Source organism: Macaca thibetana, chromosome 11 (assembly GCF_024542745.1).
Source record: "Macaca thibetana thibetana isolate TM-01 chromosome 11, ASM2454274v1, whole genome shotgun sequence".
In the NCBI taxonomy this organism is placed as follows: domain Eukaryota; kingdom Metazoa; phylum Chordata; class Mammalia; order Primates; family Cercopithecidae; genus Macaca; species Macaca thibetana.
The window spans coordinates 108,519,351-108,546,836 of record NC_065588.1 but is presented as its reverse complement, the minus strand read 5'-3'; the positions used below and the strand labels follow the sequence as shown (position 1 = coordinate 108,546,836).

The 27,486-nt window shown below is 40.3% G+C and overlaps 1 protein-coding gene across 8 annotated transcripts in view; it reads left to right on the top strand.

Annotated features, from left to right (window-relative positions):
• The window catches only part of HECTD4 (HECT domain E3 ubiquitin protein ligase 4), a 224,645-nt gene that overhangs the window by 43,782 nt on the left and 153,377 nt on the right, over positions 1-27,486 (top strand). For 5 of the 8 annotated variants that reach the window (XM_050749617.1, XM_050749618.1, XM_050749625.1 and 2 more), the window contains exons 2-3: positions 21,618-22,135; positions 26,900-26,989. In XM_050749617.1, the coding sequence (XP_050605574.1) occupies positions 21,618-22,135; positions 26,900-26,989 (608 nt within the window). Of the gene's footprint in view, positions 1-8,168; positions 9,949-21,617; positions 22,136-26,899; positions 26,990-27,486 lie in introns of those variants that run through there. The other 3 variants (XM_050749622.1, XM_050749619.1, XM_050749621.1) reach the window with 2 other exon arrangements.

Sequence of the window (27,486 nt, the reverse complement as noted above, 5' to 3'; positions counted from 1 at the left end):
AATCAGTTGCTCATTCAATAAATATTTGTCTAGCACCTATTATGTGTCAGGTTCTCTGGTGCTTGGGATACATTGGTGAACAAAATAGACAAAGCTGTAAGCTATACTGACAAGAGTCTCAAGTTAATTTGAAAAATATTTTAAAAAATAATATTATTAAATGTTATTGAGTGCTTACCATGTGCCAGGTGTTGTGTTCTGTGCCTTATTTCAGGAGGAACAATTCAAGACACACTGAGATTTTAATGCAGAAGGTATAAAGATGAATGAATGTAAATCCCCACCCTCGATGAGCATGCAGTCTATCAGAATCCTTTTGGTACCTAATAATCATATGTAAAATTTGTCAAGTTCAGCATATGAATATAATCATTCCTGTGTACAATTCTGAGGATTGATAAATTTTGCAAACAGGGGCTTTCTATATCTTTTATGACAGATTGTATTGTTGTACTTAATGTCAGATGGCAATAGTTAGCCTTACTGCACACATTCTATCAAGGGGTCACTGTAGACCAGGCGTTCTCATCCTCAGTACTATTGACATTTTGAGCCAAATCATTCTTTGCTGTGGGGCTGTCCTGTGCATTTTAGGATGTTAGCAGCATCCCTGGATGCTACCCACTAGATGCCAGTAGCTCCTCTATACTTGCGACAACCAAAAATATCTCTAGACCTTGCCAGATGCCACCTGGAAGACAGTTTCTCCCTCCCACCTTAATGGGAGAGCCCCTGGTCTAGGCTTTAGTCTCCCTTAGACAAGTAATAGCTCCGATAAAATAATAAAAGCAAAAGAAAAACAAAATTCAGAAGGGCAGAGCTGATTGCAGCATCACCCCAAGTGTAGCTTGTGCATCAGCTCACACTTCCTAAAAATGTGAAGCACTTGGGCTTATCACACCTTGCATTGGGAATACTTTCATTATACAGTGATAGAGCCACATCTCTAGAGAAACCATTTCATGCTTATCAGCAGTGGAGATGGTGATCTTAGTCTGCTTTCCAGTACTAGAATAATAATCAATAGGAATTACAATGTTTTATTATTAATTATATCATATACAGATGTTCTTTGACTTATGATGAATTACATCCTGAAAAACCCATCATAAATTGAAAATACTGTAAGTTGAAAGTGTCTTTTCTTTTTTTTTTTTTTTTTAAGTCTTACTCTGTCACCCAGGCTGGAGTGCAGTGGTGCAATCTTGGTTCACTGCAACCATTGCCTCCCAGGTTCAAGCAATTCTCCTGCCTCAGCTTCCTGAGTAGCTGGGATTACAGGTGTGTGCCACCATGCCCGGCTAATTTTTGTATATTTTGCAGAGACGGGATTTCACCATGTTGGCCAGGCTGGTCTCAAACTCCTGACCTTAGGTGATCCACCCGCCTCGGCCCCCAGAGTGCTGGGATTATAGGCATGAGCCACCATGCCCAGCTGAAAGTGTGTTTTCAGTTTATATTTTTCCACTTGTGATAGATTTATCTAGATGTAAGCATATCGTAAGTCAGGGACTGTCTGTATTTAAAAGGTCTGAGTGGATGTGAATGTGCATGTTTGTGTATCTCTATCTTTTGTATAGCCCTTTTAAATACACACACACACAAACATACACACACACACCCCTTGTTTTCCTGTCATCCTACCATCCAGTTAAGATATAGACCCTTACTAGTACCTTTAAAGTTCCTGCTCAGCTGTACAAGACCAACTCTCCCTCTCTTCCACATAGGAAACTGCCCTTCTGAATTTTGTTTTTCTTTTGCTTTTATTATTTTATCATATAATGCATATAGCCCTAAACAATATAGGGCTTATTTTAGTTTTGTGTATTTTAAGACTTTATTATATAAATGTAGTATGTCATGTATATTTTTTTGTGACTTGCATTTTCCTGGACCCTGCATGTGTTATATGATTCTTCTGTGTTGATATGTGTCACTATGCTTCATTTATTTTCACTGCTGCATAATTTTGGATTATATAACTATGGCATAGTGTACCCATTCTCCTGTTGGTGAATATTTGGGTTGTTTCCACTTTTTGATATTATAAACAGTGTTGCTATGAATATTCTTATACTTGTCATCTGGTGTTCATGTACAAGACTTTCTATAGGGAATTACCTAGGAGTGGATTGATGGATTGTAGGCTAGTCCCTGCAACCTGTAAATGTTATCTTATATGATGATGTAGTTTGAATATATGTCCCCACCAAATCTCATGTTGAGTTGTAATCCCCAGTGTTGGGGGTTGGGCCTGATGGGAGGTGTTTGGGTTATAGGGGCTGTCCTCACTGGTGAGTGAATTCTTAGAAGATTTGGTGTTTTAAAAGTATGTGGCACCTCCTCCTAACTTTCTCTTGCTCCCACTCTGCCATCTGAGAGATGTCTGCTCCCACTTCACCTTCCTTCACAAGTAAAAGCTCCCTAAGGCCTCCCCAGAAGCCAAGCAGATGCTGGCACCATGCTTTCTGTATAGCCTGCAGAACTGTGAGCCAATTAAACCTCTTTTCTGTATAAATTACTGAGTCTCAGGTATGTCTTTTTTCTCTTTCTTTTCTTTTTTTTTTTTGAGATAGAGTCTCAGTCTGTCACCCAGGCTACAGTATAGTGGTGTGATCTCGGCCCACTCCAACATGCGCCTCCTGGGTTCAAGCAATTCTCTGCCTCAGCCTCCTGAGTAGCTGGGACTACAGGCACGCACCACCACGTCTAGCTAATTTTTGTATTTTTAGTAGAGATGGGGTTTCACCATGTTCGCCAGGCTGGTCTCGAATTCCTGGCCTCAAGTGATCTGCCCACCTCAGCCTCCCAAAGTGTTAGAATTACAGGCGTGAGCCACTGCGCCCGGCCTCAGGTATTTCTTTATAGCAATGCAAGAATGGCCTAACACATATGGAGAAAGGGTCTTGATGTGGAATCATCAGTATTTAAATGCAATCATAAGTGTCTGCACAAGAGAGAGGCAGAAAGAGATTACACAAAGAAGAGATTAAAGTTATGCGGCCTCAAGCCAGGGAATGCTGGCAACCACCAGAAGCTGGAAGAAGCAAGAAACGGATTCTTTCCTAGAGCCCCTGGAGGGAGTGCAGCCCTGCCCACACTTCGATTTCAGCCCAGTGATACCGATTTCAGACTTCTAGCCTCCAGAACTGTGAGAGAATAAATATCTATCGTTTTAAGCCACAAAATTCATGGTGATTTGTTAAAGTAGGCACAGGAAACTAATATAATGCATTTTCAGCGCAATCGGATAATGCCACATTGATTTCCAAGGTTTTTGCACCAATTTCTATTTCTACCAGGAGTGTCAAAGAATTACTCCACATTCTTGTCAACATATTTCCAGCAGGAGATTTTTACTAAGCAATTCTGTAAAACTAGTGCAAATTTTTAAAAATTTAGTTTGGAATGCAAAAACAAGAAATAATGGAGTACATTAATAAGAAAGTAAAACTGTTAATACTGTAGTGTTGAATACTATAGTAATGAAGTTGAGGGATTTGGTTAAGTTTATGCATATATTGTAGATAATGCATTATAACTGTTATTTCACTTGCCTCATCCATCAGCCAGTTAATATATTCTGGACATATTCTTTCTTCTCTCTAGAAAATACTCCAGTGATTTGTTGGTACTCGTTACGTGAATTGGCATACTCCTTTGTTTCTGTTTTCTTTATTTGTAGTTTTACTCTATGCCATCATACAAAATCTTTTTTGGCTAAACATAGATTGGTAAGGGTGTTTTTTTCTGTTTCTCTCTTTCTGATAACTCTAACCTTTCTGCTCAATTAGATAGTATATTTGTGCATTTATTTTGAGGGAACAGATGTTAGTTGTTAATCCCAGAAAATGTATTTCCCCCTTGTCTCATGAAATATATCATTCGATAATAAAAATATTGTTCATACTAACAATATTTGGACCTTAGAGGTGAATTGCATTTGACACTTAAAAGTTTTAAATGGGCTGGGCGCGGTGGCTCAAGCCTGTAATCCCAGCACTTTGGGAGGCCGAGACGGGTGGATCACGAGGTCAGGAGATCGAGACCATCCTGGCTAACACAGTGAAACCCCCTCTCTACTAAAAAAATACAAAAACAAACTAGCCGGGCGAGGTGGCGGGTGCCTGTAGTCCCAGCTACTCGGGAGGCTGAGGCGGGAGAATGGCGTGAACCCGGGAGGCGGAGCTTGCAGTGAGCTGAGATCCGGCCACCGCACTCCAGCCTGGGTGACAGAGCGAGACTCCGTCTCAAAAAAAAAAAAAAAAGTTTTAAATGCATTTTCTCATTTGATTAATTTGTGTGCCTTAGAGGTAAGTCATTTAAACAAATATATTTACTTCTGAGAAAACTGAATTAATATTAGTTGTTTATAAACAGTTTTGAGTCTCAAAGTTTCTATCTGCAAAACTAAGTGGTGAATTTGAAGTGATTTAGCTAGGCCTGTTTTAAAAGGCTACTGATTTTAATAGCTTCCTAGCATTGGAAGAAAAAATTCTTGTGTGTCATTTACATTACAAGAACTATCATAAAAGGCTACCAGTTTCTTCTTGATCACAGCCAGTGATCATAATCATTCAATATACCCTATTTTGTCTTTGACAAGCTTTTGTTAAAAAACTTATTATAACAAATTTGGAAAATTGTAAAAATACGTAAGAGTAGGTGAGGTCACATAATAAACCCTTATGTACCCATCAGCAAGTTCGACAATTATCAGCTCATGGCTAATCTTATTTCAATTGTACTTCTACCTACTTCTCTCTTTCCCACGTTATTCCCATATTACTTTGAAGTAAATCCATTACATGTTATCTATAAATATTTAAGTATATATCGAATGATGAGTACTTCTTTTGAAACATAACCACAATCGTATCTTTTTAATTTTTTTTATTTTTTTTATTTTTGAGACGGAGTCTCGCCCTGTCGCCCAGGCTGGAGTGCCGTGGCGCGATCTCGGCTCACTGCAAGCTCCGCCTCCCGGGTTCACACCATTCTCCTGCCTCAGCCTCCCTAGTAGCTGGGACTACAGGCGCCCGCCACCGCGCCTGGCTAGTTTTTTGTATTTTTTTAGTAGAGATGAGGTTTCACCGTGTTAGCCAGGATGGTCTCGATCTCCTGACCTCGTGATCTGCCCGTCTCGGCCTCCCAAAGTGCTGGGATTACAGGCGTGAGCCACCGCGAATCGTATCTTTTAAAATTAATAATTATTTAATATAATTAAATATATTGGCAGTGTTCAAATTTCCAATTATTTTATAATTGTGCTAATTTTTTTTCTTTTTTTTTTTTGAGACGAAGTCTTGCTCTGTCGCCCAGGCTGGAGTGCAGTGGCGATCTCTGCTCACCGCAAGCTCCGCCTCTTGGCTTCACGCCATTCTTCTGCCTCAGCCTCCCGAGTAGCTGGGACTACAGGCGCCCGCCACCATGCCCAGCTAATTTTTTGTATCTTTAGTAGAGACGGGGTTTCACCATGTTAGCCAGTATGGTATGGATCTCCTGACCTTGTGATCCGCCCACCTCGGCCTCCCAAAGTGCTGGGATTACAGGCATGAGCCACCGCACCCAGCCTAATTGTGCTAATTTTTTAAAACGGCTCTTTGAATCAGAGTCTAAATAAGGCACACACACTGAGATTGGTTGATTTTTTGTTTGTTTGTTTGGTTTTGTTTTTTGAGACGGAGTCTTACCCTATTTTCCAGGCTGCAGTGCACTGGCGCCATCTTGGCTCAGTGCATCCTTCATCTCCTGGGTTCAAGCGATTCTCCTGCCTCAGTCTCCCAAGTAGCTGGGATTACAGGCCTGTGCCACCATGCCTGGCTAATTTTTGTATTTTCAGTAGAGATGGGGTTTCACTATGTTGGCCAGGCTGGTCTTGAACTCCTGATCTCAGGTGATCCACCTGCCTTGCCCTCCCAAAGTGCTGGGATTACAGGCATGAGCCACCGTGCCCAGCCAATGTTTTTTTTTTTTTGAGATGGAGTTTTGCTCTTGTCACCCAAGCTGGACTGCAATGGCGGGATCTCTTTTCACTGCAACCTCTGCCTCCCAGGTTCAAGCAATTCTGTCTCAGCCTCTCAAGTAGCTGGAATTACAGGCACCCACCACCATGCCCGGCTAGTTTTTTTTTTTTTTTTTTTTTTTTTTTTGTAGTTTTAGTAGAGACGGGGGTTACTGTGTTGGCCAGGCTGGTCTTGAACTCCTGACCTCGTGATCTGCCCACCTTGGCCTCCCAAAGTGCTGGGATTACAGGCGTCAGCCACCACGCCCGGCCGTTTATGGCCATTTTTGCAGGAGTAAGGTGGTATGGCATTGTGGTTTTTTGATTTGCATTTCCCTGATCATTAGTGATGTTGAGCATTTTTCATAGGTTTGTTGGCCATTTATGTATCTTCTTTTGAGAATTGTCTATTCATGTCCATAGTCCCCTTTTTGATGGGATTGTTTTTTTTCTTCTTGCTAATTTGTTTGAGTTCATTGTAGATTCTGGATATTAGTCCTTTGTCAGATGTATAGATTGTGAAGATTTTCTCCCAGTTTAGTTAGTTATTTAAGATGGAGTCTAGCTCTGTCGCCCAGGCTGGAGTGCAGTGGTGTGATCTCGGCCCACTGCAACCTCCGCCTCCCCAATTCAAGCGATTCTCCTGCCTCAGCCTCCCTAGTGCCTGGGACTACAGAAATGCACAGCCACACCCAGCTAATTTTTGTGTTTTTTAGTAGAGATGGGGTTTCACCATGTTGGCCAGACTGGTATTGAACGCCTGACCTCAGGTGATCCACCTGCCTTGGCGTCCCAAAGTGCTGGGATTATGGACATGAGCCACCGCACCTGGCCTCACTTATTTAAAGTGAAGTTTTCTCTCATCAGCCATTTGCTTACCTAGGTGTAGAATACATATGAGAAATCAGGATAAATTTCTGCTTATATTAAGCAATTTTCAAAATAATGAATTGGTTTGCCAACATCCTCCATGATAATTTTCCTTTTTGTAACAGTACGAACTTGTGGATTTAAACATTTGATGTGTTTCTGTCCCTTGCATTATTGTGCTTTTTGTTTGTTTGTTTGTTTAATAGACACAGGGATTTTGCTCTGTTGCCCTGGTCTTGAATTCATGGGCTCAAACAGTCCTCCCTCCTTGGCCTCCCAAAGTGCTGGAATTACAGGCATGAACCACCATGTCTGGCCTCTATTGTCCATACTAATCTGGCAATATCATTGTTTCTCAAAAGGGATAATTTTTTTCTAAAGAAGATATACAAATAGCCAATAAACCCATTAAAAGATGTGATGCTCAGCATCATTACCCATTAGAGTTAAAACTACATGAAGATGCTACTTCACACCCGCTAGGATGACTATAATCAGAAATACATAGTAACAAGTGGCACCAATGATGTGGAGAAATTAAAATCCTCATACGTTGCTGGTGGGAATGTAAAATGGTGCAGCCATCTAGGAAAATAGTCTATCATTTCCTCTAGCTGGTAAACAGAGTTAATATATGACTCAGCTCTTCCATTTTTAGGTATTTACACAAGGGGAATGGAAACATGTCTATATAACCTGTGAATGAATGTTCATAGCAGCATTATTCATAATAGCCAAAAAATGAAAACAGTTAAAATGTCCATCAACTGATGAGTGGATAAATAAAATGTGATCTAGCTATACGATAGAATTTTATTCAGCAATAAAAGGAATGAAATACTGACACATGTTAAAATATGGATGACCCTTGAAAACAGTATACTAAGAGAAAGAGACCAATTACAAAAGACCCCACATAATATGATTCCATTTATATGAAATGTAAAGAATAGGCGAATCTATAAAGATAGAAAATAGAATAGGGACTGGGAGATTTGGGGAAAATGGAGAGTGACTGCTAATGGGTTCAGGGTTTTTTTTTTTTTTTTGCGGTAGGGTGGGGGTGTGTGATGAAAATGTTCTGAAATGTGAATATATTATACTAAAGGCCATTGAATTATATTTTAGGTGGATGAATTTTATGGTATGTGAATTATGTTACAACAAACCTTTAATAAATATTATTTTTTTTTATAAAAGGAGTCCTTAAAGTCACCCAAGGAGCTTGCTTAAATGCAGATTCCAGGGTAATATCCTAAAATCTTTAGAAATGGATTCTAGGAATCTTTTTTTTTTTTTTTTTGTGACAGAGTCTTACTCTGTTGCCCAGGCTGGAGTGCAGTGATGTGATCTTGGCTCACTGCAACCTCCACCTCCTGGGTTCAAGCGATGGATTCTCCTGCCTCAGCCTCCCCAGTAGCTGGGATTACAGGCTCATGCCACCCAGACTGGCTAATTTTTGTATTTTTAGTAGAGATGTGGTTTCACCATGTTGGCCAGGCTTGTCTCAAACTCCCAACCTTAGGTGATCCTCCTGCCTCAGCCCCTGAAAATGCTGGGATTATAGGCATGAGCCACTGCGCCCTGCCCCGGGAATCTTTATATAAAGTAAGCACATCCAGGGATTTTGATGCACACTGTTTGAGTGATATATTATCAAAGTTCTTTATTATGCTTTGTGCATACCAGTAACTTCCTATTTCTGCTTCTGGTATAATAGAGAATAGGTTTTCCTCCTCCACACGACAGCCCTTCAGTCTTAGGAAGACAGCTCCCCCTTCCCACCTGTCTCTTTTGTAGGCCACGCACCCCAGGTTCCTTAACCATTTCTCATGTGACATGATTTCCAGATTAGTCGAATCATCTTCTTTTGTACACACTCCAGTCTCTTAATGACTTCTTAAAATGAAGTACTCGGATCTGAACAGGATATTCCAGTTATAGTTTGACCATTGCAGAATATAAATGGGATTATTACCTCCCTTGTCGCTGACACTGGAATTCTACTGATGCATTTTAAGATTGCAGTAGCTTTTGAAAACAGTGTTGGCTCAAGTGAAGCTTGTGTTTAACTCAAACCTCGTTTATGCCACCCCTGACTCTCCCAGCTTTTATCTAGTCAGGTCTTTGTTCTATGACCATCAGCAAAAATTCCCTTTCTTGTTGGTGATCTGGTCTAAAACATGGAAATAGTATCTTTAATGTCATAACAATTATTTAGCAGTTTCAACTTTTTCAGAGCATTGCCTGTACATGATATCCTTAGATTTTAACAACTGTGTAAGATGAAGGGAGGTGCTACCCTCATTTTATAGATGCAGAAATACAGACTGAGAGAGCTGAAGTAAAATGCCTAAGGGGAGGGAGAGTTCTTTGCAGAGGCTGGCATAGAACCTAGTTCCCCCAACTCAGTGGTTTGAAATCTTGGCCGCACATTGGATTCGCCTGTGGGATTTAAAAACTGATGCTGGACTGGGTGTGGTGGCTCACGCCTGTAATCCCAGCACTTTGGGAGGCTGAGGCAGGAGGATCACCTGAGGTCAGGAGTTCGAGACCATCCTGGCCAACATGGTGAAACCCCGTCTTTACTAAAAATACAAAAAATAGCTGGGTGTGGTGGCACGTGCCTGTAGTCCCGGCACTAGGGAGATTGAGGTATGAGAATTACTTGAATCCGGGAGGCGGCAGTTGCATGAGTCGAGATCACGCCACTGCACTTCAGCCTGGGACAGAGTGAGACTCCATCTCAAAAAAAACAAACCAAACCAAAACAAAAAAACTAGTGCCTAGGCCCCATCCTCAGATATTCGGAGGTAACAAGACTGGGGTGGGACCAACTCACTACTCTTGTTTAAAAGCTGTCAAAGCAATTCTAATATTCAGCCAGGGTTGAGAACAGCTGCCCTAAATCATATTCTGATGTCCCCTCCCCCTCACCACATGTATTTTCTTCATTTAATTAAAAGGTTCTTATGTGGAAGAGAGAGGATTATTTTCCATCATTCCAGAAGGCAAAAGTAAAATGAGTCCAAGTGGGAGAGGATTACTCAGATGTACAGTGGAAACCAGGTGTAAGTCCTAAGAGGATTATTCTTGGAATTTATTTATCTTCTCATTCATTAATTTATCAAACATTTATGTGCAAGACACCATGCTCAGCTCTGGGGACACAAATATGAGTATGACATGGTCTCCCCCTTTTGGGGCTCACAGTTGAAAGGGGAGACAAACTGTAAATAAATAACATCATAGTGGAGTGTGGTAAGTGTTACACGTATCAGAGCTGTATAATTTCTTTTTAAAATTTATTATAGTTTTGTATTAAAAATTGTCAACAGTGATTTTCTTAACATATTTATGCCAAACATTTGGTGAATATGTTGCACTATATTAGTCTTTACATTAAGCATGTAATTCAAGCAACTAACAGATAAAGTTAGTCTGCAGAAATTTTGTGGAAATATCTTCTTTCTCTAAATACCCCTAATAATAAAATGTACAACAATAGTATTCAAACCATTTTGAAGAGTTTAGTCCTACATCTTCCTTTTTTTTTTTTTTTTTTTTTTTTTTTTTTTTTTTTTTTTGGAGACAAAGTATTGCTCTGTCGCCCAGGCTGGAGTGCAGTAGTGCGATCTCAGCTCACTGCAACCTCCCACTGCAACCTCTGCCTCCCAGGTTCAAGGGATTCTCCTGCCTCAGCGTCCCAAGTAGCTGGAATTACAGGCACCCACCACCATGCCCAGCTAATTTTTGTATTTTTAATAGAGATGGGGTTTCACTATGTTCATCAGGCCGGTCTCGATCTCCTGACCTCAGGTGATCTGCCCGCTTCAGCCTCCCAAAGTGCTGGGATTACGGGCGTGAGCCACCGCGCCTGGCTAGTCCTCCAAATTTTTGATTTTTAAAAAATATTTTTATTAAAAAAAGTAGAGATGGGGTCTCACTGTGTTGCCCAGATTTGTCTCAAACTCTGGGGCTCAAGCAATTGATGCTACCACCTAGGCCTTTCCAAGTATTGGGATTATAGGCATGAGCCACTGTACCCAACCTCCAAATTCTATTCTGTTAATTACTAAGCATAGGTATATGATCTGTATTTATTTTGTCAAGATTTTATGTTGATGAAAAACTGATTTTGTAACATGGAGAAAATTTTAGATATAGATTTGATGCCTCAGATCAACTTTCAAGAGCCACTCTGTACATCACTCACTATACTTCCTTTGTAGATACCATTTATTAAAAACAAATCAATAGGCCAAGTGTGGTGGCTCATGCCTGTAATTCCAGCACTTTGGGACGCCATGGTGGACGGATCTCTTCAGGTCAGGAATTCAAGACCAGCCTGGCCATCATACAGAAATTAACCCGATGTGGTGGTGGATGTCTGCAGTCCCAGCTACTGGGAGGCTAAGGCACAAGAATTGCTTGGACCCAGGAGGCAGAGATTGCAATGAGCCGAGATTGCTCCACTGCACTCCAGCCTGGGCAACAGAGCAAGACTCTATCTCAAAAAAACAAAAAACAAACAAAAAAACCCCAAACAAATCAATACATTCTTATTAAAACAGCTAAAACACTTTTCCTTATAGTTTGTAGCTGACCTTTTGATAAGAAGTATGTATACAGTATTGTGAAAACTCAGAGAAACTGTTTTGGAAAGGGGAAGAGAAAGAGAGGAAGTCAGAGTTTCTCAAAGTAGGTCTTGATGGAGTAGAGCTGAATTTTGAAAGGTAGGATTTATACTGAGTCATGTAGGCATTCAGGCAACAAGAGCAGGGAGATGGAAAAATAGAACCCTGGTCAAAGGGACAGCACAAAAGATCAAAACTGGGCAGGGGCCACAACAAGATGGAACTTTCATGGTAAAAGAATTTGAACAGTAATTTATTATGTATTGGAGTCCTCACAATTCTGACAATCCTGCTGTCACCAGGAGTTATATGAAGATCTGGGAAAGTCACCATATGCTGGAGATAGTTTTGCAGGGCTTAGCCAAAACTAAAAAAATCTAGCAAGAAGTCAGAGTCCATTTCAGTTTTGGCATCCGGTTAGAGGCTAAAACTCATGAATTAAAGTGTGAAATTTAATATCATCGTTATCATTTAGGTTTAAGACCCTTTTTACAAATAGGAGATGTTGAAAGTGGGTTTGAATAAACACATATTTCCAAGTTGGATAAGGTCATGCAACTTCAGGGTCTAATTTAATTGATAAGTGATCCACCCGGATTTGGGCTTTAGTAAGAGAGAATTCCAACCTCCCGTCATGATTTACTTACTTGGCTCACATGAGAGCTTTCAAGTCTTTGTTGATTGCAACATGCAATTCAATTTGGCTATGATTGCTGCTTCATTATGTGAAAAATGGTAGAAAAAAAATCTGTAGAAAGGTTTAAGCATCTATTCTGACATTTGAGAGGGTTTCAGTATTCTGCGTTTACTTTTAAGTTTTGTATTGGCAGGGTATGGTGACTCACGCCTGTAATCCCAGCACTTTGGAAGGCTGAGGCAGGAGGATCACTTGAGCCCCAGGAGTTTGAGATCAGCCTAGACAACGTGGTGAAACCCCACCTCTAAAAAAATTTAAAAATTAGCTAGGCATAGCGGTATGTGCCTGTAGTCCCAGCTACCCAGGAGGCTGAGGTGGGAGGATCACTTGAGCCCAGGCGGTGGAGGTTGCAGTAAGCCGAGATTGCACCACTGCACTCCAACCTGGATGACAGGGCAAGACCCTGTTTCAAAAAAAAAAAAAAAAAAGTTTTACATTGAGGTTGTGAGTCTAGCCAGTGGATCTCCTTTGAAATAATCCAAGTATAAATTCCTTTTATGCTGACAGGTTCATATAATGAATTGAATTGGTTAATGTCCCATACTGGGGAGTATAGTAATATAATTCATCTGCTTAGAGCCTGAGTGACCCTGAGTTTTAAACATCATTTCGTTTTGGAAATTGAAAGTTTTTATCATTCATTGATAGTTCCCAATATCTGCAGGGTCTTTCCCATTTACCATCCTGTCTTCCATCCTAACCAGGAAGATAATCAGCTCTACATTATTTGAAATTAACTGCTGCCAAAGCACAACAGATGGGACTAGTGAACTGATATAAGGAAAGCATTTCCTGTAGTACTTGTGTCACCATTTGTTTGACTACCAGTTATTTAAAGATAGCGTTTGTGTGTGAAAAATTATCAGTGCTAGTTATGACTGCTTTTCTTTTTTTTGTCTTTTGAAACTCAGAAGTTCTAAGCATTTCTTCTGTATAAACAATGTAACTTGTCATTAGTCTGTTGTTTTTTAAACGGAGAAAAAATAACATCCATGTTTCTATTATCACAAACACTAATTTCAAAATTGAACAAGTGTGTTTTACAGACTCCTAATTAGAGGGCAAATGCAATTTTGATACTGCTTTTTATTTTGTTTTTAATGATTTTTATTTAATATACTGATTTAATTTAATGATTATTTAATATAAATAATTTAGTATAAATAAAAAATAAATATTTTTATTTAATATAAATAAAAATCATTAATATTCCATTTTGGGATGTTATAATTTAATTAAATACTTCCTCCCCGCCCCCCCCCGAGATGGAGTCTTGCTCTGTCGCCCAGGCTGGAGTACAGTGGCGCGATCTTGGCTCACTGCAACCTCTGCCTCCCGGGTTCAAGCAGTTCTCCTGCCTCAGCCTTCCAAGTAGCTGGGATTTCAGGCATGCACCACCACACCCGGCTAATTTTTGTATTCTTAGTAGAGACGGGGTTTCACCATGTTGGCCAGGCTGGTCTTGAACTCCTGACCTCAAGTGATCCACCCGCCTCAGCCTCCCAAAGTGCTGGGATTACAGGCATGAGCCGTTGTGCCCGGCCCAACACTTCCCTTTTGTACATTGAGATTGCTTCTGCCTTTCCCATTATAATAAACAATACTGCAATGAATATCTCTGTGTATTTCTTACTTCTAGAGTAAGAAGTAAGAATTATATTTCTAGGAATTTGCTTTAGGACAAATTCCTAGAAATATAATTTCTATTTCTTTCAGAAGTATGCTCAAATATATAGGAAAAGATGATTTTAGCTTCTTACTTGACCCTTTTCCAGAATTATCTCTCTGCTATTCTATACAACAAAGTAGATGGAAATCGATGTTTATCCTTACGGGATTATAGTAGTTTGTGCTAATGATTAGTCTAGTTAATGTCCTTATACATAGATATAATATTCTGTACCACTTCAAAAGCATCTATATGCCTGTCCTCACTCCTACACTTACTTGAAATGCAGGTTGGCATTTTACATTTCACATCCAGGCTGGCTGGTATGTGTTGTCCAGTATTTTCTCAGAAAAAAAATAGAAATAGTAAATTGGCTAAAATGATCTGATCGATCCTCTGTTTTGTTTTTTTTTTAAGAGACAGGGTCTACTCTCACTCAGGTTGGAATGCAGTGTTGCAATCATAGCTCACTGCAGCTTTGAACTCCTAGGCTCAAGCAATCCTCCTGCCTCAGCCTTTTAGGTAGCTGGGACTATAGGTGCATGCCACCACACCCAGCTAATTATTTTTTATTTTGTAGAGACTGTCTTGCCATGTTGCTTAGGCTGGTCTCAAACTCCTGGCCTCAAGTGATCCTCCCACCTGAACCTCCCAAAGTGTTGGGATTACAGGCATGAGCCATCACACCTGGCCTGACCACTGTGTTCTATCAAATATTGTAGTCTTGTTCAAAGCCAGATTTGGCCAACAAAGAATATTTTACCCACATTCAATTAGATTTTCCAGAATGACTGTTGTCTTAGTTTAAAAACACTTATGTTGGCCAGGTGCAGTGGCTCATGCCTGCAATCCCATCACTTTGGGAGGCTGAGGCAGGAGAATTGCTTGAGCCCAGGAGTTTGAGACTAGCCTGGGCAACATAGCGAGACCCTGTCTATACGAAAAAATTAGCCGAGTGTGGTGGTGCAGGCCTGTGGTTCCAGCTACTCAAGAGGCTCAGCCTGCAGTGAGCCATGATAGTTCTACTGCACTCCAGCAGCCTGGGTGATAGAGCAAGGCTGCTGGAGTCAGCCTGTCTCAAAAGAAAAAAAAAAAAACTGCAACAAAACACATATGTTATGTGTGATTAAAAAAAATACATTAAGGCTGTGAGTTACTTTGGCAGTCACTCCCTTAATTAGGGTAACGTTAGCATTATCACCAAAGTACAGTTAGTAACCCTTCTGATTAAGGCCAACAGGGATATTCCCTTTTCCTTACATAGCTTTCTACTTTTTTAAAGAAAAAAATATTAAATTTGATGACATTTTGGTCAAGAGCAGTGGTTTTATCTGAGGATCTGACACAAATCATTTAATATTCATAAGTACCAGAATAGATGTGCCATAGCTGACTTACAAAAACCCAAAGGTATGATGTCTTTATAAAATGATTTTAGGCCATGACCTTCAAACTTTGGAATTCTAAAAAAGCAGCAGCATAGCAAACAGTTCTGAGTTGTCATAAGGGGCCACTGAAATGGATAATGCTGAGTAGCCTAATGGATTCCTGAAAGCATAGTGTGTTTTAGATACTGCCAGATCAATAAACACAACAGTCATTTAAGTGTGTAAGTTATATAATATTTGGTTAATTATATTATAACTCAAATTCTTTCAGTGTACTTGTCTTTCAAATCGAATGCTAAATATAACTGGAGTACTTGTAAAAATAGAATGGTCAGAAAAATGCAGAGTACATTATGTCATTTTTCTAAGCTATATTAAGTTAATATTTGGAGGTAGAGCTTCTGTCATACACATCATTTTATGTACCATGAAATGTCATATTTCAGAAGTACTCATGTTTAATAATAAAAAGCCCTGTTTTATGTTACTGAGTTGTTCATCATTTGAGTTTAATAAAAGACTATTGAATTTTTCTAGTAGTTGATTCGTAAGTAGATGATCGGTGTACCACAAATAAAAATGTATGTTGAGTACATAGGTAGGTATTTTATATAAAAGAGTTGTTTTGGGTAGAAGAAATAACAATACTGAAAAGCTTTTTTTTTTTTTTTTTTTTTTTTTTTTTTTTTTTTTTTTTTGAGACGGAGTCTCGCTCTGTCTCCCAGGCAGGAGTGCAGTGGCCGGATCTCAGCTCACTGCAAGCTCCGCCTCCCGGGTTCACGCCATTCTCCGGCCTCAGCCTCCCGAGTAGCTGGGACTACAGGCACCCACCACCTCGCCCGGCTAGTTTTTTGTATTTCTTAGTAGAGACGGGGTTTCACCATGTTAGCCAGGATGATCTCAATCTCCTGACCTCGTGATCCACCCGTCTTGGCCTCCCAAAGTGCTGGGATTACAGGCTTGAGCCACCGCGCCCGGCCTGAAAAGCTTTTTTAAAGTGCCAACAACTTTATTATTTGTTTAGATGTTTATGACTGGGCAGATGATGAAATTTAAAATTTTACAGTTTTCCACATCATTGAAAAATATTTCAGTAATCTTTATTGATTGTAATAGTGGAGGCTGGTTACTGATTTTTGGGGGGAATAGCACTAAAAAAATGAAAATAGGCAATATGACTTTCTTGAGTTTGATAGCAGCTTCAAGGCAGGTGGTTGCCCTTGAAATGTGATCATTTTTAAAGGAACTTGAGTTATTTTATCTACTGCCATCTGAAAAATAATCAGAAAGGTAATAATGTGTTTGGTGAATCTAAATAAAACGGTAGGGAAATACAGTTTTATATTACTTGATGGTGAAGGACATTTAATCAATCATTATTTGTTTGATGTGGTTGTATTGAAAACTAAGTAAGTGGCTGAGCGCAGTGGCTCACGCCTATACTCTTAGCACTTTGGGAGGCTGAGGCAGGCAGATTGCTTGAGCTCTGGAGCTCGAGACTAGCCTGGGCAACGTAAGGAGACCTCCATCTCTACAAAAAATACAAAAATTAGCTGCATAGTGGCACGTGCCTCTAGTCCCAGCTACTCAGGAGGCGGAGGTGGGACAATTGACCACCTGAGCCTGGGAAGGTTGAGGCTCCAGTGAGCTAAGATTGCACCACTGCACTTCAGCCTGGGTGAGTGAGACCCCATCAAAAAAAAAAAAAAAAAAAAAAAAAAGAAAAAGAAAGAAAGAAAGAAAAGAAAGAAGGAAGGAAGGGAGGAAGGGAGGAAGGGAGGAAGGCAGGCAAGCACCTCAGTAAAAAAAATCTCTAATTTGGCCGGGCGCGGTGGCTCAAGCCTGTAATCCCAGCACTTTGGGAGGCCGAGACGGGCGGATCACAAGGTCAGGAGATCAAGACCATCCTGGCTAACACGGTGAAACCCAGTCTCTACTAAAAATACAAAAAAAATTAGCCGGGCGTGGTAGCGGGCGCCTGTAGTCCCAGCTACTCAGGAGGCTGAGGCAGGAGAATGGCGTGAACCCAGGAGGCGGAGCTTGTAGTGAGCCAAGATCGCGCCACTGCACTCCAGCCTGGGTGACAGAGCAAGACTCCGTCTCAAAAAAAAAAAAATCTCTAATTTTTATTTTTAATAATATTATTTTCAGTATATCTTTACCCAATGATATCTAGTTGAATACAACTATAGTCCGGTTGGAATTTTTTTTCCTTTTATTTAATCTTTAAAATTATCATACAGTCAAACTGGCCTTTTTCGGGAGGTGTGTAGTTCTATGAATTTTAACACGTTGTTAATTCATGTAACCACTACCACAACTGGGAACAATTCCTTCAACCTCCCCAAAAAAACTCCCTCATACTATTCCTGTGTAGTCAGACCCTACCCTTACCCCTAAACCCTGGTAACCATTGATCTATTCTCCTTTACCATAGTTTTCTTTTTTCCAGAATGTCATAGAAATGAAATCATACAGAACATAACCATGGAAGTTGGCTTCTTTCTCTCAACAAAATGCCATTAGATTAATTGAAGTAGTTATGTTTATCAATAGTTTCTTTCTTTGCTAAGTTGTTGGTTGAAATTTTACGGCATCCTGATATTACATCAGATCTGATAAGCTGGCACTGAATTTTTTTAAAACTATGAACATTTTTCATATTAGTTAACTGAGATACTTATAGTTAATTTTTTAAATTGGAATTTGTTGTTTTGTTTGTTTTCACAGTATTTTCAGTTTTATTATAAAAGTACACACCCAATAAAGATTAAGTCATTTCTTAACTCTGCCTGCATTCAACACTTGCTCTTTTTATTTATTTAATTTTATTTAATTTTATTTATTTTTAGAGACAAGGTCTCGCTACTAGGCTGGTCTTGAACTCCTGGCCTCAAGTGATCCTCCCACCTCGTCCTCCCTAAGTGCTGGGATAACAGGCGTGAGCCACCGTGCCCGGCCAACACTTGCTCTTGAGCAGCTTTCTTTGCTTTTACCATCTTGACAAGTTCGTTGCATCTTTTCATGCAGCCTTTCTTTGTCCTGCCAGGTACTGCTTGTGCTATTTTCTCTCATCTTTCAGGTGTGTTGACTGGGTATGTTTTCAACACTTGTTCAAAAAGCTTCTGTTCATTGTCCAAGGGGTGAAGTGGGTGCATGAACCTTAAAATCATTCTGAAGGTGTTTCATTGTCTGCTTGAGGCAATGTTCTTTTTAAAGTTTATCAAAAACCTTTTTTGTTTGTCATCTTTTTGATGAGGGTCCAATTTTTGGAGGCTCTTTGCTTTGCCAGTAACACCTTTGGTGGTTGTCTTGACATCAGTAGAAGAATGTATGTTGATGTAATTAGCAATAACTTCCCAACTTCCCATCTTGAATTCATTCCAGCAGGGAAGAGATTCATAGCCTTAACTTGTAGCTGCAGATGTCTTCTTACCAGTTGTTGTTGTCACTTCCACCTCTGGCAGTATTTCGCTGCATTCTTAGATGCTTATCACATATGAGCCCCAGCTTCCTGTTTCTCTTTTGTAATTTGTTCATTCATTTCTTCTGTTTTTCCAGAGCAACCATTCCTACTTCTTTTGTAGATGATGTATTTCATTCAAGTACTATAAGCTTTTTAGTTCAAGCTGATTACAAAGTTTTTCTACTTATTCCATCATTTCTTTTTTTTTCTTTTTTGAGACAGGGTCTCCCCCACCCCGGTCACCCAGGTTGGAGTGCACTGGTGCCATCATAACTCACTGCAGCCTTGAACTCCTGGCCTCAGGCAGTCCTTCCACCTTGACCTCCCAAAGTTCTAGGATTACAGGCATGAGCCATCACCTGGCCTTCTATCATTTTAACCTACCCTGCCTCATTGTTGGAAAAGTGATTCCAGATCTTAGATGAGTTTCCAGGTTTTTGCCTTTCTTTCTTTTTCCTTTTCTTTTTCTTTCTTTCTTTTTTTTTTTTTTTAAGCAGATGAGGTCTTACTATGTTGCTCAGGCTGGAGTGCAGTGGCTGTTCACAGGCATGATCATAGCCACTACAGCCTCAAACTCCTTGGCTCAAGCAGTCCTTCTGCCTCAGCCTCCCAAGTAGCTGGGAGTATAGGTGTATGTCACCCACCTAGCTTGCCATTCCTTTGTAATGTTTTTTTTTTTCTTCTTTTTTGGATGTCTTTTTCTTTCTTTGCCAATAATACTTGTTGTCTAATTATCAGTTCTTTCTCCTTTGCTAATTGAGCAGCTTCTAATTCAGCTTATCTTTGTTTTTCTTTAGCTTCTTGCTCCTTTCGTTTTGCTTTTGTGTTGTTTTTAAATTGTGAACTTTTTTTCATTTCAATTCAGTCATTTGCATATGTAGCTAAGCAAGGCAGTTACAGTGTTTGCATTGCTTTGGAAATTCTCGTTATTTTATTGGGCTAAAATATTAATAAGTTTCTAAAGGCAAAATTTGAGATAGAAGAAAGTATTTTTCCAGTTTGTAAGGGAAATAAATTGCGCTATGACCTTTCTTAATGTCAGTGCCAAAGACCTGGCAGAATTTTCTTTGCTTTTGTTCCAGGCCTCTTCCCACCTTGACTTTCTGGTCTACAGTGAACCAGGCACCTCTTTTGTCTGATAATCTGTTTCAGTGTGCTTGCTCCTAGAGTGCCCTCCTTTGTTGATTACAGTAGTCTGTTCATTTTGATTTAGTCAAATTTATGTGCATAAACTCTTTGCATTGTAAACTTAGTTTGATTCTTGAGATTTAGTTTGATCTTGAGAGCTGGTTCCTTTCTTAGTTGACAGAGATATAATGGTTTTATTATCCCCAGCTGCTGAAAATGGAGGTCTCCTGATAGTTGTATGTTTTGGCAAGAAAGCAATCTAATATGAATTGGATAAAACTATACCATGTCATACATTAAAATAATGGGTTAACACTATTAAGAATGGGGTATGAGGCCAGGCATGGTGGCTCAGGCCTGTAATCCCAGCACTTTGGGAGACCAAGGTGGGCGGATCACCTGAGATCAGGAGTTCGAGACCAGCCTGGCTAACATGGTGAAACCTCTTCTCTACTAAAAATACAAAAATTAGCTGGGTGTCGTGGCACACCCTTGTAATCCCAGCTACTAGGGAGGCTGAGGCAGAATTGCTTGAACCTGGGAGGTAGAGGTTGCAGTGAGCTAAGATCGGCCACTGCACTCCTGCCTGGATGACAGAGCAAGACTCCATCTTAAAAAAAAAGAATGGGGTATGCTTCAAAACCAAAGAACCATGAATAATCCATCACTTATTAAATATATATAAATATATATATATATATTAGGTTTTGAAGAACAGAGATAAAACTTGATTCCATTTTTACTAGTACTCTACCTGGTAATAGGAGTTAGAAACTTTAACTTTTTTTTTTTTTTTTTTGAGACAGAGTCTCACTCTGTCACCCAGGCTGGAGTACAGTGGCACAATCTTGGTGTACTGCAACCTCCACCTCCCGGGTTCAAGTGATTCTTCTGCCTCAGGCTCCTGAGGAGCTGGGACTACAGGCATGCACCACCACGCCTGGTTAATTTTTTTTGTATTTTTAGTAGAGATGGGGTTTCACCATGTGGGCCAGACTAGCCTCGAACTCCTGACCTTGTGATCTGCCTGTCTCAGCCTCCCAAAGTGCTGGGATTACAAGCTTAAGCCACTGTGCCCGGCCTAGAAACTTAACATTTATAATTCAAGATCATTTACTAAAGGTTTACGCTTCAATTTTCTTTCTTTATTTTGTAGTAGTATTTTTTGAGACAGGGTCTCACTCTGTCACCCAGGCTGTAGTGCAGTGGCACCATCATGACTCACTGCAGCCTCTACTTCCTGGGTTTTAGCAAACCTCCCACCTTAGTCTCTCAAGTAGCCTCAACGACAGGTGCATACCACCAAGTCTGGCTGTTTTTTGTGTTTTTGGTAGAGACAGGCACCATGTTGCCCAGGCTACTTTCCAACTGCTGGGCTCAAGCTATCTACCCACCTCAGCCTCCCAAAGTGTTGGGATTACAGGCGTGAGCCACCACGCCTGGCTTTATGCTTCAATTTTCTAAAATAAATTAGGGAGTTAATTTCTGACTTTCACACTTAACTATATTCTTTTATGATTTGGGCTCTTTCAATTAGGTCTAATCCCAGTTTTCACAGAAGCATTAACAGAAAAGCCAAAGGGGGAACAACTCCATCAGCAAATAAATGGCTTTACAGTACATGTTTTCCATTTGATTGTAATTAAAATAATTTTTGGCGTGGACTATTTTGGGATATCGTTAAGCATATATTCTTCCTTAGATGACTTTGGTGAAAGTAATATTTACCCACTTCTCCATTGTCTTTTTCCTTAGATTTTAACCTTTGAGACCAAGAACCCGTCGGAATTAGCAGAACGTTTGCGCTCTGTTTGTGGGAATCAGAGCAATGCCTATGCCCGGCTGCTGGAATACCGCCTGAATGCCTTGCGAGGACTGTGGAATGCCCAGCGCCAGCTGGCCTTAGAAGAACAGCATGAAAGGGAAAGTTCAGGTGATGAGGAAACTTTGGCCCTGCTCAAACGCCAGGGCTTGTTGCAGCAACCTGAGCAAGCGCCCTTCACATCAAGGATGGGGCTCCTACTGGTCTTCCCCCTTATTCAGTCCCAGAGTAGAACAGACCCCTCTCTCTGTAACATAACTGCTGAGGTGCTATTGAACTGCCTTCGTGACTGCCAGCCTTTGAGCTTGACCAAGGAGCCTGCTGACTGTCTCAATGGAATTGAAACTTTGCTGTGCTCTTGGCTAGAGGAGACTTCTGACACAGGCCGACACATCCCACATAAGCAAAAAGAAAATGCTGCTGCTGCCCTGGTGGCTTTGGCTTGTGCCAGGTAAGGAAAATCGAATGTATCATTTGGTGACCCTGTGACTACTGCCACCTGGTTTGGGTGAATGAAGAAGAGGCCAAGTATATTTGACAGAAGTCTTAACATTTAGAAGTCCTTCTTTGTTTTCAGTATTGAATTTCACCGCCTTGACAGTGCATGAGATGCTTTTGCCAAACTTGGCACCAGGTGCCTGAGCTGGAACCCAAGTTCACGTTTTCCATTTCTGGTATACCATGATAACAGCTTAAACAGCAGAAAAGGGAGAATCAACCCTTGACATATCTAATCGTCCCTTAGACGGTTAGTGTTTTACATCAGGTAGTTAGCAGAGGATGTTATGTCTGCTTCTCCTAGGAGGATGGTCAAAAATTTATAGAGGTATTAATTTTCATGCTTGTCTATAAGAAGTACATCAGCAAGTTAGTGAGCTATTATTCACCTGGATTCCATCACAAAATTGGTCACAAATTATATTTTTGGACCTAATACTTGTTTTGATCACTTTAATTGGAAGATTTCTCAGTATATATCCAGATTTAATAGTAGTACATATGGCCGGACGTGGTGGCTCACGCTTGTAATCCTAGCACTTTGGGAGGCTGAGGTGAGCAGATCACTTGAGGTTAGGAGTTCTAGACTGCCCTGGCCAACATGGTGAAACTCTGTCTCTACTAAAAATACAAAAATTAGCCGGGCGCTGTGGTGGGCGCCTGTAATCCCAGCTACCTGGAGGCTGAGGCAGGAGAATCGTTTAAACCCAGGAAGTGGAGGTTGCAATGAGCCAAGTTGGCACCACTGCACCCTAACCTGGGCGACAGACCAAGACTCTGTCTTTTAAAAAAAAAAAAAAAAGTAGTATGCTGTTCTTCATGTGCAAGCCCACTGTCAATAGGAAATATGCTTAGAGTTGCTTTTCTTTTTGCTTTTCTCTTTTTCTTTTTCCTTTTCTTTTCTGTTCTGTTCTGTTCTCTTCTCTTCTCTTCTCTTCTCTTCTCTTCTCTTCTCTTCTCTTCTCTTTTTTTTGAGACAGTCTCACTCTGTCACCCAGGCTGGAGTGCAGTGGCATGATCTTGGCTCACTGCAACTTCCAACTTCCGGATTCAAGTGATTCTCCTGCCTCAGCCTCCCGAGTAGCTGGGATTACAGGTGCCCAACTAAATTTTTTGTATTTTTAGTAGAGATGGGGTTTCATCATGTTGGCCAGACTGGTCTCAAATTTCTGACCTGAGGTGATCCGCCCACCTCAGCCTCCGAAAGTACTGGGATACAGGCATGAGCCACTGTGCCTGGCCTATTCTCTTTTTTTATTTTTTTTTGAGATGGAGTGTTGTTCTCAAAGACTAGGCTGAAGTACAGTGATATGATCTGAGCTCACTGTAACTTCTGCCTCCCTGGCTCAAGTGATCCTCCCACCTCAGCCTCCCGAGTAGCTGGGACTACAGGCACCTGCCACCATGGCTGGCTAATTTTGTGTATCTTTGGTAGAGACAGGATTTCCCTTTGTTGCCCAGGCTGCTCTCAAACTCCTAAGCTTAAGCAGTCTGCTGGCCTTGGCGGGATTACAGGCATGAGCCACCCCGCCAGGCCTGGAGTTGCTTTTCTAGGAATATACATTCTTCTACCCAGTGACCCATATGATCACTGGCATCTGTTTGTGAGAAAGAAGTTTCACTACCTTTGTTTTCCTCTAGACTAATTGCCTAGAGAACAGTTAGGACCACAGCCTGACAGATTAGTGTCACTATTCTGTCTGTCTTCCATAGAATTTTTTCCTTGGTTGGGATCTTCTTTCTTTTAGCCAAACATTTGTGGGAGAATTTTTCTTGAATAATTATGAAGTTCTTAGTTATAAGTCTTCTTCCCCTGTTTTTCTCTTTATAGTTTCAAAGTAGACCTTCAAATGATTGAATCTCAAGGGCTTTTTTTAAGGCAAAATGGCACCAGTATTTATTGTAAGTTTCTTTGCTCTGAGCAAGCTGTCATAGCCTAGTTTTAGATCCCCCGAAACTGTGGTTTGTGAATCCTGACATGTGCTTAATTTAAGTCATTGTGTGGTACTGAAATAAGTTTCCTTGTAAAGACTTTATATTGGATTGATTTATTTTCTGCATATGCAGAGACAATTTCAAGTCCGAGATCTGTTATCAATGTGAAAATTCCATTTGAGAAAATTTGCTTTTAGACAGTACTATCTTTAGACAGATTTAGGATGTTAGGAATAATTATCAACTCTTTAGTTTCAAACAGTTTAAGTTATTAATCGTTGGTTCATAAAACTCACATTTTTATTATGTACCCAAATTCAGTCTATACCAAAGATAGTTATTGAAATTACTTCCTGTACTTGAGATTCTAAATTTCATTCAGCAGAAATGTTGAAATGGACGTTTTTATTTATTTATTCTTCTTGTGTTTTTTTTTTTTTTAACATGGTTCCTACATTTTATTGCTAATACATTGTTCTGGACTTCAGAAGTCATGTGCTTTTCAGTGTTAGATCATCTTACTAAAGTTATTAGTGGCATATTATTGAATTTTTTGGTTGATGCTCTCAAAGACAGAGTAACCATTCCCCAAAATTATTATGAAGATGTTTATTCATTCAACCAACTAACATTTATTGAACATTTCTGATGTGCGGGAATCTTGTCCAGTCTTAGGGATGTAGTGATTCTAGGTTTCTTACCTCACAGAGCTTATGGTTGAATGGACTCAGGGTGAGTCATTCTGCAAAATCTTATTGCTTACTTACTGCATGGAAGGCATTCTCTTGGTGGTAGGGATACCGTGGAGAGCAGTTAGACCGTGCCTAATATTGCAGAGTTTACGTAAGAGTGAGGGAGGCAGACCGTGAGCAACAAATATAGGTAAAAGATCATTGTAGAGAGGAATATTCACTATATGAAAAGACAAAGAGATATTTTAATAGAGAATGACTGTGGAGGTAGGGAGCAGCATTAGCTGGAGATGCCAGGGAAGGCCTTACTGAAGAGGTAACACTTGGCACTGGATGATGAGAAACAGCCAGCAGCAGAGAGTTCCACGTAAATGGAGTGGCGAGTGACAAAACTGACATTCTTCTTGTGCTTGGGGTAGCTGAGGGGACAGCACAGTGGGCAGGGTTTCTGGAACGTGATGGTAGAAGGAGAGGGGCAGGAGATGAGGTTGGCAGGACCCAGATCACATAGGGGCTTGTGATCCATGGAAGGACTTTACATTTTACTCTTAAAATCTGATCGAAGGCTGGGTATGGTGGCTCATGTCTATAATTTCAGCACTTTGGGAGGCTGAAGCAAGAGGATCTCTTGAGGCCAGGAGTTCGAGACCAGTCTAGGCAATGTAATGAGACCCTGTCTCTTTTTTTTTTTTTTTTTTTAAAGACATGGTCTCATTCTGTTGCCCGAGCTGGAGTGCAGTGGTGTGATCATAGGTCACTGCAACCTTGAACTTCTGGGTTCAAGCAATCCTCCTGCCTCAGCCTCCCAAAGTTGTGGGATTGCAGGTGTGAGTCACTGCACCCAGCCAGACCCTGTCTCTTTTAAAAAAACAAATCTGATTGCATCTGGCAGGTAGTAATTCCTTGGAGTTGGTTAATAGTTCTAAACTTTCCAAATGTTAAAGGTTTTGCTTTTTTATTTTAAACCTCACTGTTCCCCAGGGAAGTGTCCCTGTTGGGCAGATGAAGAAGCAAAAATCCATAGGAGTTAGGTGACGGGACTGAGATTGTGCAACTGGTGAGTGGCAGAGCCAGGTTTTAGAACCCATGTGTCCCGATTCCAACTTGTTTTTCTACTCTGTCTGCTGCCTCCTTGCCTTCTATTAATGCTATTCTTTGATTTTTATTCTCTGAAACTAGAGATAGCGAGAGGGGCAATTAAGAGGAGGACTCTAGGCCTACTTGGTTCTGCATTAGGTATTCCATTTCTATTGGTGTTTAGGCATGTGATACCCAGCAATTAAAACCTTGGGTAAGAGACTAAGGCAGCAAGTTGAAGTCAGCCCATCTGATACAGGCGATCATTTAGTTCAGGAAGTGTTCTTGTGGTGATTTGTACTGGGATTGCGGCCAGGTAAGTCTGTGCATCTTAAAAGCACCTTCTTTTAGATCTTGCTGACCATATGACAGACTTCCTAGAGCCTTGAGTCTTGGAAACCACAAGGAATTCTGGTAATGGTGAGCCCTGTTGCAAGTATTACAACTATGTGCAGTCAGAGGGATGCAGAAGGAGCATCTCTCAGCACAAAGCATTATTTATTTGAATATATTCCTTCTGGTCATATTTAATGTGATATTTATTTGAATATATTCCTTCTGGTCATATTTAATGTGATGGAGTTTAGTGAGCTGTTTTTCAAAATGAATGAACTTAGCAAAGATTTGAAAATCAAGTCTGGAAATACTGTTAGACTCTATGATCCTCCAGAGGGTGATTTGGTGATAGAGTAACCAAGCATAATAGCCACAAGTTCTCTGTGCTCGAGCCTTGTGGTTTTGAACTTTTATGTTAGGGGAAAATTGTTTACTTTTCCAAATGCAAGGAGAACTCCTTCATAATTGGCATAGTGTTGTTTTCATTGTATCTTTGTGTATGAACCAATGGTGATAGTTAATAATCAAGTATATTTTGTACAGCACATCATCTGACCAGCAGAAGCAGAGAGACACATTTTGAAACTTTTCCATGTGGTTAATTAAATTAGCATTAATGACCTAAATTATTTGACTTTAAATTTTGATGATTTACTGTTCTTTCCTTTTATTTTTAGGGGATCATTGAAAACTTTCGTCCATACAGTCCATCTATTACAGAAACAGACGGATCTAGGGTCCCTGCCTGTAGCTGACGTGCTATATAGGTAAGCTGTCATTTTGTATCCTTATCCTCCTTCCAAACTAGGCAGATTTGTGCCAAATGCTTCCTTTATTAAGTAGATTGCTAAACTCTTATCAATTAGTGATTGATTTTTAAATCAGTATAGACTCATGTTTACCTTCTTAAGTAAGAATTTTATTTTTTATCTTTCCTTTTTGGAAAGTTTTTAGAGCATGTTATTTTTCATTATTTTTTAGTTCAATGTCTTTAAAAATGCCATAGCTGGTGGGACACAATAACTCATGAGTGTGGTGGTACGTGCTTGTGGTCCCAGCTATTAGGGAGGCTGAAGCAGGAGGATTGCTTGAGGCTATGAGGCAGAGGTTACAGTGAGCCGAGATCACACCACTGCACTCCAGCCTGGGTGACAGGGCAAGACTCTGTTTCAAAAAATAAAAATCCAATAGCTTATAATGAATTCTGATGTAAATTTTGAGATGATAATATATTAAGGTATAAAGAAGAAAGTGAAAATCATTC